Raw genomic sequence first — 17,516 nt, 5'->3', positions numbered from 1 at the left:
TCAATGTTTTAACATATCCACAGAAAGAATCTAACAGGGGTTAGGGAGACTAGTTAGTCACAGAAGTACAGGAAGCAAACACTGGCTATGAACTGCCAAACACTGCCCAGGAAAAGGAGTCTTCTAAACAGATGTACCTGAACTACTGGCAGGTACATTCCTAAGTTGGAAATGGATATATCAATCTTTATCTTATCAAATTATTAACTATATACTTTTGCTCTGATTCTAGACTTATCAAGCAGCTTTCTCATAATTTGGCTTTTCCTGTAGCCTGCCTATAGGGAGAGGAGGTACTGAATAAAATAATTCAAATGGTGTGTCTAGTAAGTTATATTTCCCATTGAAAAAGAGTAAATTAATACTCTGTATTTATTTTGTAAAAATAAACTACTGGGGGAAATAGGGAGTTATTGTTTAATGGGTATAGTTTCCATTTTACAAGGTGAAAAAGTTCTGGAGATTGGTTGCACAATAATGTGAATAAACTTAACACTACTGAACTGTACACTTAGAAATGGTTACTATGGCAAATTATATGTTTTTTCAACATAATTTAAAAAGACAGAAAAAAAGAAACTTGTAAATTAGAGTTATGTATGTAAAATTTTAAAATAATGAAAAAGTTCTTTAAGAGAAGGAAGACTTTTAGGCAGCTAGTCATAACATTTCTATGGTTGGAAAAGTGTTATGTTATATCATTTACATCTTCATTAGGAAAGAATACTTAAGCCATTTAAACATTTTTCTGAATTATGTTCCTTGACTTCTTTTTATTATTCTCATCACTAATTTTCTTACTTACTCAAATGGCAATTAAATAAAGGTGGGAAGACTTTAGTTTGCCTGTATAGTATTCCAGGGTAAAACAAACTTAATATCCTGATGCGTTCTACTCAAAGCTAGAACCATTCAATCCATTTCTACAGAAGAAAAAATAACTAGGATAACAGCAGAAACCTTAGTTTAAAAGATAAACTAAGATAAATGCTTAACTCTTCCTTTGTTACCCACTAGGGAAGAGACACTGGATCTTCCAGAACCTGTCCATTCTTCCCTGATATTCCTAACCAGAAAAATAATACTATAGAAAGCTGAACACCATGTCTTCTCAAATTATGAGAAGAAAGTGACAATAATAAGGAAATTCTCTAACAGAGACTCCTGATCACATACCATTATGTGAATATAGCTGTGGTTTCATTTTTCTATACTTATAAATACAAAACAAAGAGAAAAATCTCTAAGATACCTTTTCAATGACCTGAAGCATAGAATTCCATTTCAGATCCACCTAAAAGAAGAAAAAGAGAAACAATCTGCTAGAAAAAACAGTAACTGGTAAAACTTTTTATTAGTAAATGAGGTGACCATGGAACCACTACAAAACTAAAACATTTTTTTAGCGAGTCCAGCTTTAAAAAGTATGGACTGAAAGAACTTACCCTTTTATTACCAAGCTTTTGTCATCTTAACATATTTACTCTTACTGAACAGCTACCCAGAAGTCTCACATACTTCCCAATCCCAATCAAGAATATATTGTCTTTAAATTGACATTCATAGTTAAGAAACAATCCCAAAATAACCCCCACAGAGGTCTCGTTCTACTCATCCATAATCAGTGTGCCAGTGTAAACCATTATAGTTTAAAAAGATACAGGGAACTCCCTGGTGATCCAGTGGTTAGGGCTCCATGCTTCCACTGTAGGGGGCACAGGTTTGATCCCTGCCTGGGGAACAAAGATCCTGCATGCAGGCATGCATGAATGAATGAATAAATAAATAAATGAAAATAAAAAGATACAGAACAGTAATACCTCAATTAGATCATCCAAGACAGCTTTTCGTTCCATATGATTATCACAGCAACAAAGGGCACTGTACAAAATGTCCACCAAGAAACCAGCATCCTTCCTTTGATATTCATTTAGCCAACTTATTACTTTCTGGTACAAAAACTGTATCGCGGGATTTTTTTGTGCAAGTTTGGCTATTTCAAGAGGCTTGGCTTTGACAATACTCTGTTTTTCATCACCTAATAGCACTGTAAATACTTGGCTTGAAGAGAAGGAGTTGAGCAGAGTGGAAAGAAACCTTAGATGTTGCTCCGACTTTTGTTCATTGACATAATTAACACTCATTTCTGCTAGTTTACAGACTAAGTCTTCCAAAGGTTTTTTCCTTAGGGGTGATATAAGGTCTGAGCAACTGTGAGTGAGAGAAGGTTCAGCCATTAATTCAGAGCCTTCACTATTCTCTCCTTCTGAGGAGACATATTTCTCATTCTCTTTATTACTTTCGGGCATCTCATCAGCAAATCTAACCTTACCAAAGTTTTTTTTATTTAACTTCAAGGAGCTCTTTGGCTTCTGAAGGACCTGTAATAGGTTAGAAACACCCAAAACTGACTTAACATCGGCTTCTGGCTCACTGATTTTCTCAACACAGATCTCTGACAGTCTTTCCCAGAAATTCAGTAGCACTTTCTCCAAATTGTAAGCTGTTTTATCATCTTTATCCAAATCTGCTTTGGCTTCCCATGAACTTAAAGTTTCTGCCAAATGGTTAAACAGCTGCCCATCTTGCAATCTTGGGTCTTTGAGAACTGCATCAATAAAAGGAATCAACTGAAAGAGAAGGCAGAAATATTAAAGTTCAGTTTTCAGGGAAAATAAAATTTAAACAAGGTATTTGTAAAACATTATAAATTTTCATATTTAATAACTGAAAAACATGAATTTTTCCCCCAGAACTATGAAAAGAGTTAATTTGAACCTGAAAATCATCTTCATATCATTCAAAGAGCCTAACGATTTCACTGTATCCCCCCGAATTACTTATTTTTTATGATATAATTGACCAAGATCATTGGTCATCAACTCTTTGCATCTTCTGAACTTATTCAAAGTTTTTTCCTTTTTTCTAAACCAATATGAAAGACATACAGGACCCACAGAATTCAGTGCTTTCTCTTAAATTACAAAGATAAGAGAAATTAACTATCTGAGACATCAACTAGGATCTGGGCTTATATAATCATATTAATTAATTTCCTACCATAAGGAACCATATTCCAGGACCTGCTCTCATCACTAGTTCTAAAAGCCAAGCACAATTGCTCACAAAAGGATAAATGTACTACATATTTTAGAAGGAAGAAGATGATTATAATATAAACTAAAATACAAAATGTTGAAAATTGCATCTTCTAAATTGTTTTGCATTGCAACTCTCTAAAACAGAGTTTGTACAACCAGAGAGTGACTAGTACTTAGGCATTATGGCATTATGCTAACAACTAACAATACAGAAATTTTCATTTATTGGTCAGCAATACACATTACCTAATTTGTAAATCATAAAAATGAAATCTTTACAAGGAAGGCTAATTAATAAAAATGGCAACAAGACACAATGAGCTTGATTCTTTATAGTTAGTGTGCAAAGGTACTGATGATTTTTTACATTATAAATACCTGATCATTGACGAGCATCTCTTCTATCTCTTCCTCACCTAAGTTTTGCTGCATTATAAAACGTAAGCATTCAAAAAAAGCAGATACTACTGCTGAGCACTCTGAAAAGCTGGTTTTGGTTCTTTCTGTTGATAGCCTAAGAAATAATAAATACCTGTGGCTTACTCCTTCATGAAAAAGAAAATAAGCAATACAAAAACACCAAAATAAAGGCATGAAAAAGAATTTCTAAAAATAAAATTCTTTAATGAAAAACTAAGAACAACCAAAATACAGCCCAATTAGATTATAAACTTGAAGAACTATGAAAAATAGCATATCTTCAAAAATGTATCAACAGAAGATAACATATTTATTTTCTATTCATGAACCAATCCACCTGCAAATTTCAAAGAGAGGACTTAACCAAATAAAGATAATACTGTAGTGGAAAAAAAATTTTTAATCATTAATAAAACCGGGTATCTTTTACTAAGTTCAACAAATACACTGAAATGACGTTTTAAGTGTGACTTTAAACAGCTATTATATTTAAGTTAATGGAAAAGTTCACTGGTTCATTTTCTGCACTCGGGCATTTGTATTTATCAACATACCAAAAAATGGGTCATTGAAAAAGAGCCTACTTCCACCTAAGGGCCTTGCCATAATTTATCTCACTTTCTGCTGCATACTACCACTGAAGTCTTGAAAGTACCCAAAAAAAGAATTCCAATTGTAATTCTCTAAAACTTCAAAAGTGTTTAATGAACAGCAAAACAATTTGGGGAAATTTACATATGATAATAACAAGTATGTCGTTCTGCCCATTTATGAAAATAAGAAAAAATCTATTTTGCTTTAAAGGTCAAGAATTTAAATTCCTTACCCTGCAACTAGGGAGGTGAGAAAATTTTTGAAGAAATCCAACTTTGGATCTGTAATAGACTGAGGGAGTTTGCTGATAAATGGCAGAAGATAAGGATATATGACAGCAGCCAGACCCCGACCTCCTTCACGAACCATAGCTGACAGCTTGGGAAACACGCTTTTTTTTGCATTTACATGAAGCCAACAGTCCTTACCAAAAAAAAAAAAAAAAAAGATTATGATAATAATTAGAGATCATAAACATACATTTCCCAATTAAGAGAGAAGACACATAGACTCTCAAAAATAAAAATCAAGTATTCTACCTAAAGAGGGTCAAAATCTCTCACCACCATTAAAAACTAAAAGTCTGAAATTATAAGAAATTTATTACATTTAGTAATTATGTATACAACATGCTTCCAGGACAATATTGATCAGAAATAACTATTTAGGGACTTCCCTGGTGGTCCAGTGGTAAAGAAACCACCTTACAATGCAGGGGACGTGGGTTCGATCCCTGCTCAGGGAACTAAGATCCCACATGCTACGGGGCAACTAAGCCCGCATGCCACAACTACTGAGCTCGTGCACCTCAACTAGAGAGGCTGTGTGCGGCAAACTACAGAGCTTGCCCACACTGGAACCCATGCGCCACAACTACAGAGCCCACATGCCCTGGAGCCTGCGCGCCACAACTAGAGAAGAGAAAACAACCCGCACGCCACAACTAGAGAGAAGCCCGTGCGCCGCAACGAAAGATCCTGCATGCCTCAATGAAGATCCCGCGTGCTGCAACTAAGGCCTGAGGCAGCCAAAAAAGAAGTAATATTTAACTGAAAAGATTTCTATAAAAGCTGCTTTCTAAACAAGTTAAAAAAAAAAGAAAAAAAAAAAAAGCTGCTTTCTAAAAGGGACAGCAATATTTAATCTTAAATATAAGATTCAGATATGTTGATTTCATTGGGCCATATAAGTTTAAAGGATAATTGATATTGACTAACCTGAAAGTAAAATAAAAATGCTATATCATTTTATAGTCAGTTTAAGATTTATACAAAGTTTTGGATTAAATATTTTATTCCCAAGAAAGCATTTTTCTAGCAAGTTTTAAATATTATAATCTGATAGGCTCTCTCACATGGTATCTAAGGCTTCTAAAATACAACTAAGAAGACAAATATTCCCAGATGTACTCAATGTACCTCTTAACTTACCTCAATAGTTGTAAGTGTGTAAAGCACAGCTTCCCAGAGAGCAGGGCATACAATGGGGTCACTGTCATCAATGCTAAGAAGGACAGATGGGCTCACTTTGGATGCTTCATCTTTCATCAACTGTGGAGTACGCTGGCACAAAGCAGAAACTAACTCAAAATAGGCTGAGCGGATCTGAAAGAAAAAAATGGAAAGCTGAATTAAACTAAAGCCTAGTCAAGGTATGATAAAATTTTATTTATGGTAATGGCAAGTAGGTTATTCATACTAACCCTTCCATTAATAAAACTAAAAGGGCTAGAAAAAATACTTTTTAAAAATCTTAAGAACACCACAGGGCTGAAGAGACATTAGGAATTACCAAGCCAAAAGTGAAGGCAGAAAGAATTCAACTTTCTATTTCTTTGGCTCAAGCAAATACAAATCCTCGGTAGCGTAAGAAGCCTTCATTTGGGGGCTCAAATTATCCCTATGAATATACTAGTCAGCACAAAATTAAATACAGCCAAACAAAAAATAAGACACCATGAGCCACGATGCAGAACCAAAAGATAACACAGAGACCTGAGACTTTAAATCTTATAATTATCTATCAGTAACAAACTCCATATCAACAATGTTTATTATATTTAAAGAAACAAAAGTTTAAAGAAATTTAAAGGGAAAAGGATCTTAGAAAAAGCACAGCAGATCTGAAAAAGAACCAAGCACAATTCCTAAAGTAAAAATAAATACACAAATAAATAAATAAGAGCACAATTCATAGTTTAAGAGCATCATACTCAACATTAAGAGTCTACAACTATTTCCATTAAAGTAAGAAACAAGAAAAGGATGCCTGCTATCACCACTTCTATTCACCATGGTACTGAGAACCTAATTAATACAGAGAAAAGGGGAAAAAAAGAAACTAGAAAGTAACCCAAATTACTGTTTATAATCATAGCAAAATAAAAGGCTATAAAAAATATTCCAAAAACTCTAAAGACAGAACTTCCCTGGTGGCACAGTGGTTAAGAATCTGCCTGCCAATGAAGGGGAAATGGGTTCGAGCCCTGGTCTGGGAAGATCCCACATGCCATGGAGGAACCAAGCCCATGCGCCACAACTACTGAGCCCGCATGCCACACTGAAGCCCACGTGCCTAGAGCCCATGCTCTGCAAAAAGAGAAGCCACCGTAATGAGAAGCCCACGCACTGCAATGAAGAATAGCCCCCACTCGCAGCAACTACAGAAAGCCCACGTGTAGCAATGAAGACCCAAAGCAACCAAAAAATAAATTAAATTAATCAATTTTTTAAAAATTTAGGAAAAGAAAATCTAAAGACAAATAATAAGAACAGGAGGAGGAGGAGCTTCAAGATGGCAGAAGAGTAAGATGTGGAGATCACCCTCCTCCTTACAAATACATCAGAAATACATCTACATGTGGAACAACTCCTACAGAACACCTACTGAATGCTGGCAGAAGACCTCAGACTTCCCAAAAGGCAAGAAACTCTCCACGTACCTGGGAAGGGCAAAAGAAAAAAGAAAAAACAGAGACAAAAGAATAGGGACAGGACCTGCGCCAGTGGAAGGGAGCTGTGAAGGAGGAAAGATTTCCACACACTAGGAAGCCCCTTCGCGGGTGGAGACTGCCGGTGGCGGAGGGGGGGAGCTTTGGAGCTGCGGAGGATAGCGCAGCAACGGGGGTGCGGAGGGCAAAGCAGAGAGATTCCCGCACAGAGGATCAGTGCCAAACAGCACTCAGCAGCCTGAGAGGCTTGTCTGCTCACCCACCGAGGCGGGCGTGGGCTGGGAACTGAGGCTCGGGTTTCGGTCAGATCCCAGGGAGAGGACTGGGATTGGCTGCGTGAACACAGCCTGAAGGGGGCTAGTGCACCATAGTTAGCCGGGAGGGAGTTCGGGAAAAAGTCTGGAGCTGCCGAAGAGACAAGAGACTTTTTCTTGCTTCTGTGTTTCGTGGTGCGCGAGGAGAGGGGATTCAGAGCGCCGCTTAAAGGAGCTCCAGAGACGGGTGCGAGCGGCGGCTATCAGCGCCGACCCCAGAGACGGGCATGAGACGCTAAGGCTGCTGCTGCAGCCACCAAGAAGCCTGTGTGCGAGCACAGGTCACCATCCACACCTCCCCTCCCGGGAGCCTGTGCAGCCCGCCACGGCCAGGGTCCCGTGATCCAGGGACAACTTCCCCGGGAGAATGCACGGCGCGCCTCAGGCTGGTGCAACATCATTCTGGCCTCTGCCACCACAGGCTCGCCCTGCATCCGTACCCCTCCCTCCCCCCGGCCTGAGTGACCCAGAGCCCCCGAATCAGCTGCTACTTTAAGCCCGTCCTGTCTGAGCGAAGAACAGATGCCCTCAGGCGACCTAACGCAGAGGCGGGGCCAAATCCAAAGCTGAACCCCAGGAGCTGTGCGAACAAAGAAGAGAAAGGGAAATTTCTCCCAGCAGCCTCAGGAGCAGCGGATTAAATCTCCACAATCAACTTGATGTACCCTGCATCTGTGGAATAACTGAATAGACAACGAATCATCCCAAATTGAGGAGGTGGACTTTGGGAGCAACGATATATTTATATTTTTCCCTTTTTCTCTTTTTGTGAGTGTGTATGTGTATGCTTCTGTGTGTGATCTTGTCTGTATAGCTTTGCTTTTACCATTTGTCCTAGGGTTCTGTCTGTCCGTTTTTTTTTTTTTTTTTTTTTTTTTTAAGTATAATTTTTAGCAAATGTTATCATTGGTGGATTTGTTTTTTGGTTTGGTTGCTCTCTTCTTTCTTTCTTTCCTTTTTTTTTTTAAATTACTTAAAATAATTTTTTTTAATAATTATTTTTTATTTTAATAACTTTATTTTATTTTACTTTATTTTATTTTATCTTCTTCTTTATTTCTTTCTTTTATTTTCTCCCTTTTATTCTGAGCTGTGTGGATGACAGGCTCCTGGTGCTCCAGCCAGACATCAGGACTGTGCCTCTGAGGTGGGAGAGCGAAGTTCAGGACACTGATCCACAAGAGACCTCCCAGCTCCACTTAACGACCAGCAAGCTACAGTGCTGGACACCCTATGCCAAACAACTAGCAAGAAAGGAACATAACCCCATTCATTAGCAGACAGGCTTCCTAAAATCATATTAAGGCCACAGACACCCCAAAACACACCACCAGACGTGGGCCTGCCCACCATAAAGATGAGATCCAGCCTCATCCACCAGAACACAGGCACTACTCCCCTCCACCAGGAAGCCTACACAACCCACTGAACCAACCTTAGCCACTGGGGACAGACACCAAAAACAACGGGAACTACGAACCTGCAGCCTGCAAAAAGGAGAACCCAAACACAGTAAGTTAAGCAAAGTGAGAAGACAGAGAAACACACAGCAGATGAAGGAGCAAGGCAAAAACCCACCAGACCTAACAAATAAAGAGGAAATAGGCAGTGAACCTGAAAAAGAATTCAGAATAATGATAGTAAAGATGATCCAAAATCTTGGAATAGAACGGAGAAAATACAAGAAACGTTTAACAAGCACCTAGAAGGACTAAAGAGCAAACAAACAGTGATGAACAACACGATAAATGAAATTAAAAATTCTCTAGAAGGGATCAATAGCAGAATAACTGAGGCAGAAGAATGGATAAGTGACCTGGAAGACAAAACAGTAGAAATAACTACTGTAGAGCAGAATAAAGAAAAAAGAATGAAAAGAATTGAGGACAGTCTCAGGAAGATCTCTGGGACAACATTAAATGCACCAACATTTGAATTCTAGGGGTCCCAGAAGAAGAAGAGAAAAAGAAAGGGACTGAGAAAATATTTGAAGAGATTATAGTTGAAAACTTCCCTAATATGGCAAAGGAAATAGTTAATCAAGTCCAGGAAGCACAGAGAGTCCCATACAGGATAAATCCAAGGAGAAACACGCCAAGACACATATTAATCAAACTATCAAAAATTAAATGCAAAGAAAAAATATTAAAAGCAGCAAGGGAAAAACAACAAAAAACACACAAGGGAATCCCCATAAGGTTAACAGCTGATCTTTCAGCAGAAACTCTGCAAGCCAGAAGGGAGCGGCAGGACATATTTAAAGTGATGAAGGAGAAAAACCTACAACCAAGATTACTCTACCCAGCAAGGATCTCATTCAGATTTGATGGAGAAATTAAAACCTTTACAGACAAGCAAAAGCTAAGAGAATTCAGCACCAACAAACCAACTCTACAACAAATGCTAAAGGAACTTCTCTAAGCAAGAAACACAAGAGAAGGAAAAGATCTACAATAACAAACCCAAAACAATTAAGATAATGGTAATAGGAACAAACATATTGATAATTACCTTAAATGTAAATGGATTAAATGCTCCAACCAAAAGACACAGACTAGCTCAATGGATACAAAAACAATACCCGTATATATGCTGTCTACAAGAGACCCACTTCAGACCTAGGGACACATACAGACTGCAAGTGAGAGGATGGAAAAAGATATTCCATGCAAATGGAAATCAAAAGAAAGCTGGAGTAGCAATTCTCATATTGGACAAAATAGACTTTAAAACAAAGACTATTACAAGAGACAAAGAAGGACATTACATAATGATCAAGGGATCAATCCAAGAGGAAGATATAACAATTGTAAATATTTATGCACCCAACATAGGAGCACCTCAATACATAAGGCAAATACTAACAGCCATAAAAGGGGAAATCGACAGTAACACAATCATAGTAGGGGACTTTAACACCTCACTTTTACCAATGGACAGATCATCCAAAATGAAAATAAAAGGAAACACAAGCTTTAAGTGATACATTAAACAAGATGGACTTTATTGATATTTATAGGACATTCCATCCAAAAACAACAGAATACACATTCTTCTCAAGTGCTCATGGAACATTCTCCAGGATAGATCATATCTTGGGTCACAAATCAAACCTTGGTAAATTTAAGAAAATTGAAAGCATATCAAGTATCTTTTCTGACAACAACGCTATGAGACTAGTTATCAATAACAGGAAAAAATCTGTAAAAAATACAAACATATGGAGCCTAAACAATACACTACTTAATAACCAAGAGATCACTGAAGAAATCAAAGAGGAAATCAAAAAATACATAGAAACAAATGACAATGAAAACACGACAACCCAAAACTTATGGGATGGTGCAAAAGCAGTTCTAAGAGGGAAGCTTATAGCAATACAATCCTACCTTAAGAAACAAGAAACGGGGGTTTCCCTGGTGGTGCAGTGGTTAAGAATCAGCCTGCCAATGCAGGGGACACAGGTTCAAGCCCTGGTCCAGGAAGATCCCACATGCTGCAGAGCAACTAAGCCCGAGCGCCATAACTACTGAGCCTGTGCTCTAGAGCTCACGAGCCACAACTACTGAGCCCACGTGCCACAACTACTGAAGCCTGTGCACCTAGAGCTGGTGCTCTGCAACAAGAGAAGCCAGGACAATGAGAAGCCTGCGCACCACAACGAAGAGTAGCCCCCACTCACCGCAACTAGAGAAAGCCCGCGCACAGCAATGAAGACCTAACACAGCCATAAATAAATAAATAAATAAATAAGTAAGTAAATTAATTACTTAATTTAAAAGAAAGAAAGAAACAAGAAACATTTCATATAAACAACCTAACCTTACACCTAAAGCAATCAGAGAAAGAACAACAAAAAAAACCCAAAGTTAGCAGAAGGAAAGAAATCATAAAGATCAAGTCAGAAATAAATGAAAAAGAAATGAAGGAAATGATAGCAAAGATTAATAAAACTAAAAGCTGGTTCTTTGAGCAGATAAACAAAATTGATAAACCATTAGCCAGACATCAAGAAAAAAAGAAGACTCAAATCAATAGAATTAGAAATGAAAAAGGAGAAGTAACAACTGACACAGCAGAAATACAAAGGATCATGAGAGATTACTACAAGCAACTATATGCCAATAAAATGGACAACCTGGGAGAAATGGACAAATTCTTAGAAATGCACAACCTTCCAAGCCTGAACAAGGAAGAAATAGAAAATATGAACAGACCAATCACAAGCACTGAAATTGAAACTGTGATTAAAAATCTTCCAACAAACAAAAGCCCAGGACCAGATGGCTTCACAGGTGAATTCTATCAAACATTTAGAGAAGAGCTAACACCTACCCTTCTCAAACTCTTTCAAAATACAGCAGAGGGAGGAACACTCCCAAACTCATTCTACGAGGCCACCATCACCCTGATACCAAAACCAGACAAATATGTCACAAAGAAAGAAAACTACAGGGCAATATCACTGATGAATACAGATGCAAAAAACCTCAACAAAATACTAGCAAACAGAATCCAACAGCACATTAAAAGGATCATAAACCACGATCAAGAGGGGTTTATCCCAGGAATGCAAGGATTCTTCAATATATGCAAATCAATCAATGTGAACACCATATTAACAAATTGAAGGAGAAAAACCATATGATCATCTCAATAGATGCAGAGAAAGCTTTCCATAAAATTCAACACCGATTTATGACAAAAACCCTCCAGAAAGTAGGCATAAAGGGAACTTTCCTCAACATAATAAAAGCCATATATGACAAACCCACAGCAAACATCGTCCTCAATGGTGAAAAACTGAAACCATTTCCACTAAGATCATTAACAAGACAAGGTTGCCCACTCTCACCACTATTATTCAACATAGTTTTAGAAGTTTTAGCCACAGCAATCAGAGAAGAAAAAGAAATAAAAGGAATCCAAATCGGAAAAGAAGAAGTAAAGCTGTCACTGTTTGCAGATGACATGATACTGTACATAGAGAATCCTAAAGATGCTACCAGAAAACTACTAGAGCTAATCAATGAATTTGGTAAAGTAGCAGGATACAAAATTAATGCAAAGAAATCTCTTGCATTCCTATACACTAATGATGAAAACTCTGAAAGTGAAATTAAGAAAACACTCCCATTTATCATTGTAACAAAAAGAATAAAATCTAGGAATAAACCTACCTAAGGAGACAAAAGACCTGTATGCAGAAAATTATAAGACACTGATGAAAGAAATTAAAGATGATACAAATAGATGGAGAGATATCCCATGTTCTTCGATTGGAAGAATCAACATTGTGAAAATGACTACACTACCCAAAGCAATCTACAGATTCAATGCAATCCCTATCAAACTACCACTGGCATTTTTCACAGAACTAGAACCAAAAATTTCACAAATTGTATGGAAACACAAAAGACCCTGAGTAGCCAAAGCAATCTTGAGAAAGAAAAACAGAGCTGGAGGAATCCGGCTCCCTGACTTCAGACTATACTACAAAGCTACAGTAATCAAGACAGTATGGTACTGGCACAAAAACAGAAATACAGATCAATGGAACAGGATAGAAAGCCCAGTGATGAACCCACACACATATGGTCATCTTATCTTTGATAAAGGAGGCAAGAATATACAATGGAGAAAAGACAACCTCTTCAATAAGTGGTGCTGGGAAAACTGGACAGCTACATGTAAAAGAACGAAATTAGAACACTCTAACACCATACACAAAAATAAACTCAAAGTGGATTAAAGACCGAAAAGTAAGAACAGACACTATCAAACTCTTACAGGAAAACATAGGCAGAACACTCTATGACATAAATCACAGCAAGATCCTTTTTGACCCACCTCCTAGAGAAATGGAAATAAAAAGAAAAAGAAACAAATGGGACCAAATGAAACTTAAAAGCTTTTGCACAGCAAAGGAAACCATAAACAAGACGAAAAGACAACCCTCAGAATAGGAGAAAATATTTGCAAATGAAGCAACTAACAAAGGATTAATCTCCAAAATTTACAAGCAGCTCATGCAGCTCAATATCAAAAAAACAAACAACCCAATCCAAAAATGGGCAGAAGACCTAAACAGACATTTCTCCAAAGAAGATATACAGATTGCCAACAAATACATGAAAGAATGCTCAACATCATTAATCATTAGAGAAATGCAAATCAAAACTACAAGACATCATCTCATACCGGTCAGAATGGCCACCATCAAAAAGTCTACAAACAATAAATGCTGGAGAGGGTGTGGAGAAAAGGGAACTCTCTTGCACTGTTGGTGGGAATGTAAATTGATAAAGCTACTATGGAGAACAGTATGGAGGCTCCTTAAAAAACTAAAAATAGAACTACCATACGACCCAGCAATGCCACTACTAGGCATATACCCTGGGAAAACCATAATTCAAAAAGAGTCATGTGGGAGATAAACCAAGATGGCGGAGTAGAAGGTCGTGCTCTCACTCCCTCTTGCGAGAACACCAGAATCACAACTGGCTGCTGGACAATCATCGACAGGAAGACACTGGACTTCACCTAGGAGGATACCCCACGTCCAAGGACAGAGGAAAAGCCACAGTGAGATGGTAGGAGGGGCGCAATCAGAGTAAAATCAAATCCCATAACTGCTGGGTGGGTGACTCACAGACTGGCAAACACTTATACCACAGAAGTCCACCCACTGCAGTGAAGGTTCTGAGCCCCACGTCAGGCTTCCCAACCTGGGGGTCCGGCAACGGGAGGAGGAATTCATAGAGAATCAGACTTTGAAGCCTAGTGGGAATTGACTGCAAGACTTCGACAGGACTAAGGGAAACAGAGACCCCACTCTTGGAGGGCACACACGGAATAGTGTGTGCATCGGGACCCGGGGGAAGGAGCAGTGACCCTGGGGGAGACTGAACCAGACCTACCTGCTGGTGTTGGAGGGTCTCCTGCAGAGGCGGGGGCTAGCTCTGTTTCACCGTGGGGACAGGGACACTGGCAGCGGAGGTTCTGGGAAGTACTCCTTGGCGTGAGCCCTCTCAGAGTCTGCCATTAGCCCCACCAAAGAGCCCAGGTAGGCTCCAGTGTTGGGTTGCCTCAGGCAAAACAACCAACAAGGAGGGAACCCAGCCCCACCCATCAACAGTCAAGTGGATTAAAGTTTTACGGAGCCACAGCAACAGTCAGCTCTACCCACCACCAGAGCCTCCCATCAAGCCTCTTAGATAGCCTCAACCACCAGAGGACAGACAGCAGAAGCAAGAAAAACTACAATCCTGCAGCCTGTGGAACAAAAACCACATTTATACAAAGATAGACAAGATGAAAAGGCAAAGGGCTATATACCAGATGAAGGAACAAGAAAAAACCCCAGGAAAACAACTAAATGAAGTGGAGATAGGCAACCTTCCAGAAAAAAAATTCAGAATAATGATAGTGAAGATGATCCAGGACCTCGGAATAAGAATGGAGGCAAAGATTGAGAAGATGCAAGAAATGATTAACAAAGACCTAGAAGAATTAAAGAACAAACAAACAGAGATGACCAATACAATAACTGAAATGAAAACTACACTAGAAGGAATCAATAGCAGAATAACTGAGGCAGAAGAACGGATAAGTGACCTGGAAAACAGAATGTTGGAATTCACTGCTTTGGAACAGACTAAAGAAAAAAGAATGAAAAGAAATGAAGACAGCCTAAGAGACCTCTGGGACAACATTAAACGCAACAACATTCACATTATAGGGGTCCCAGAAGGAGAAGAGAGAGAAAAAGGACCAGAGAAAATATTTGAAGAGATTATAGTCGAAAACTTCCCTAACATGGGAAAGGAAATAGCCACTCAAGTCCAGGAAGCGCAGAGAGTCCCATACAGGATAAACCCAAGGAGAGACACGCCGAGACACATAGTAATCAAAGTGGCAAAAATTAAAGACAAAGAAAAATTATTGAAAGCAGCAAGGGAAAAACGACAAATAACATACAAGGGAACTCCCATAAGGTTAACAGCTGATTTCTCAGCAGAAACTCTACAAGCCAGAAGGGAGTGGCATGATATACTTAAAGTGATGAAAGGGAAGAACCTACAACCAAGATTACTCTACCCGGCAAGGATCTCATTTACATTTGATGGAGAAATCAAAAGCTTTACAGACAAGCCAAAGCTAAGAGAATTCAGCACCACCAAACCAGCTCTACAACAAATGCTAAAGGAACTTCTCTAAGTGGGAAACACAAGAGAAGAAAAGGACCTACAAAAACAAACCCAAAACAATTAAGAAAATGGTCATAGGAACATACATATCGATAATTACCTTAAACGTGGATGGATTAAATGCTCCAACCAAAAGACACAGGCTTGCTGAATGGATACAAAAACAAGACCCATATATATGCTGTCTACAAGAGACCCACTTTAGACCTAGGGACACATACAGACTGAAAGTGAGGGGATGGAAAAAGATATTCCATGCAAATGGAAATCAAAAGAAAGCTGGAGTAGCTATACTCATATCAGATAAAATAGACTTTAAAATAAAGAATGTTACAAGAGACAAGGAAGGACACTACATAATGATCAAGGGATCAATCCAAGAAGAAGATATAAAAATTATAAATATATATGCACCCAACATAGGAGCACCTCAATACATAAGGCAACTGCTAACAGCTACAAAAGAGGAAATCGACAGTAACACAATAATAGTGGGGGACTTTAACACCTCACTTACACCAATGGACAGATCATCCAAAATGAAAATAAATAAGGAAACAGAAGCTTTAAAAGACACAACAGACCAGCTAGATTTAATTGATATTTATAGGACATTCCACCCAAAAACAGCAGATTACACGTTCTTCTCAAGTGCGCACGGAACATTCTCTAGGATAGATCACATCTTGGGTCACAAATCAAGCCTCAGTAAATTTAAGAAAATTGAAATCATATCAAGTATCTTTTCTGACCACAACGCTATGAGATTAGAAATGAATTGCAGGGAAAAAAACGTAAAAAACACAAACACATGGAGGCTAAACAATACATTACTAAATAACCAGGAGATCACTGAAGAAATCAAAAAGGAAATCAAAACATACCTAGAGACAAATGACAATGAAAACACGACGACCCAAAACCTATGGGATGCAGCAAAAGCAGTTCTAAGAGGGCAGTTTATAGCTATACAAGCCTACCTAAAGAAACAAGAAAAATCTCAAGTAAACAATCTAACCTTACACCTAAAGGAACTAGAGAAAGACGAACAAACAAAACCCAAAGTTAGCAGAAGGAAAGAAATGATAAAGATCAGAGAGGAAATAAATGAAATAGAAACAAAGAAAACAATAGCAAAGATCAATAAAACTAAAAGCTGGTTCTTTGAGAAGATAAACAAAATTGATAAGCCATTACCCAGACTCATCAAGAAAAAGAGGGAGAGGACTCAAATCAATAAAATCAGAAATGAAAAAGGAGAAGTTACAACAGACACCGCAGAAATACAAAGCATCCTAAGAGACTACTACAAGCAACTCTATGCCAATAAAATGGACAACCTGGAAGAAATGGACAAATTCTTAGAAAGGTATAACCTTCCAAGACTGAATCAGGAAGAAACAGAAAATATGAACAGACCAATCACAAGTAATGAAATTGAAACTGTGATTAAAAATCTTCCAACAAACAAAAGTCCAGGACCAGATGGCTTCACAGGTGAATTCTATCAAACTTTTAGAGAAGAGCTAACACCCATCCTTCTCAAACTCTACCAAAAAATTGCAGAGGAAGGAACACTCCCAAACTCATTCTATGAGGCCACCATCACCCTGATACCAAAACCAGACAAAGACACTACAAAAAAAGAAAATTACAGACCAATATCACTGATGAATATAGATGCAAAAATCCTCAACAAAATACTAGCAAACAGAATCCAACAACACATTAAAAGGATCATACACCACGATCAAGTGGGATTTATCCCAGGGATGCAAGGATTCTTCAATATACGCCAATCAATCGATGTGATACACCATATTAACAAATTGAAGAATAAAAACCAAATGATCATCTCAATAGATGCAGAAAAAGCTTTTGACAAAATTCAACATCCATATATGATAAAAACTCTCCAGAAAGTGGG

General features: G+C 38.2%; 1 protein-coding gene across 3 annotated transcripts in view; it reads right to left on the bottom strand.

Moving 5' to 3' along the window:
- Window positions 1-17,516, bottom strand: part of LTN1 (listerin E3 ubiquitin protein ligase 1) — a 71,522-nt gene that overhangs the window by 34,754 nt on the left and 19,252 nt on the right. For all 3 annotated transcript variants that reach the window (XM_082391882.1, XM_082391884.1, XM_082391883.1), the window contains exons 7-11: window positions 5,546-5,719; window positions 4,348-4,538; window positions 3,480-3,615; window positions 1,821-2,630; window positions 1,253-1,294 (exon numbers count right to left, since the gene is read on the bottom strand). In XM_082391882.1, the coding sequence (XP_082248008.1) occupies window positions 1,253-1,294; window positions 1,821-2,630; window positions 3,480-3,615; window positions 4,348-4,538; window positions 5,546-5,719 (1,353 nt within the window). The remainder of the gene's footprint in view (window positions 1-1,252; window positions 1,295-1,820; window positions 2,631-3,479; window positions 3,616-4,347; window positions 4,539-5,545; window positions 5,720-17,516) is intronic.

This window comes from Balaenoptera borealis (assembly GCF_965194805.1).
Source record: "Balaenoptera borealis genome assembly, chromosome: 5".
Taxonomy (NCBI): domain Eukaryota; kingdom Metazoa; phylum Chordata; class Mammalia; order Artiodactyla; family Balaenopteridae; genus Balaenoptera; species Balaenoptera borealis.
The sequence above is the reverse complement of the archived record's forward strand: the minus strand, read 5'-3'. Positions and strand labels throughout refer to the sequence as shown.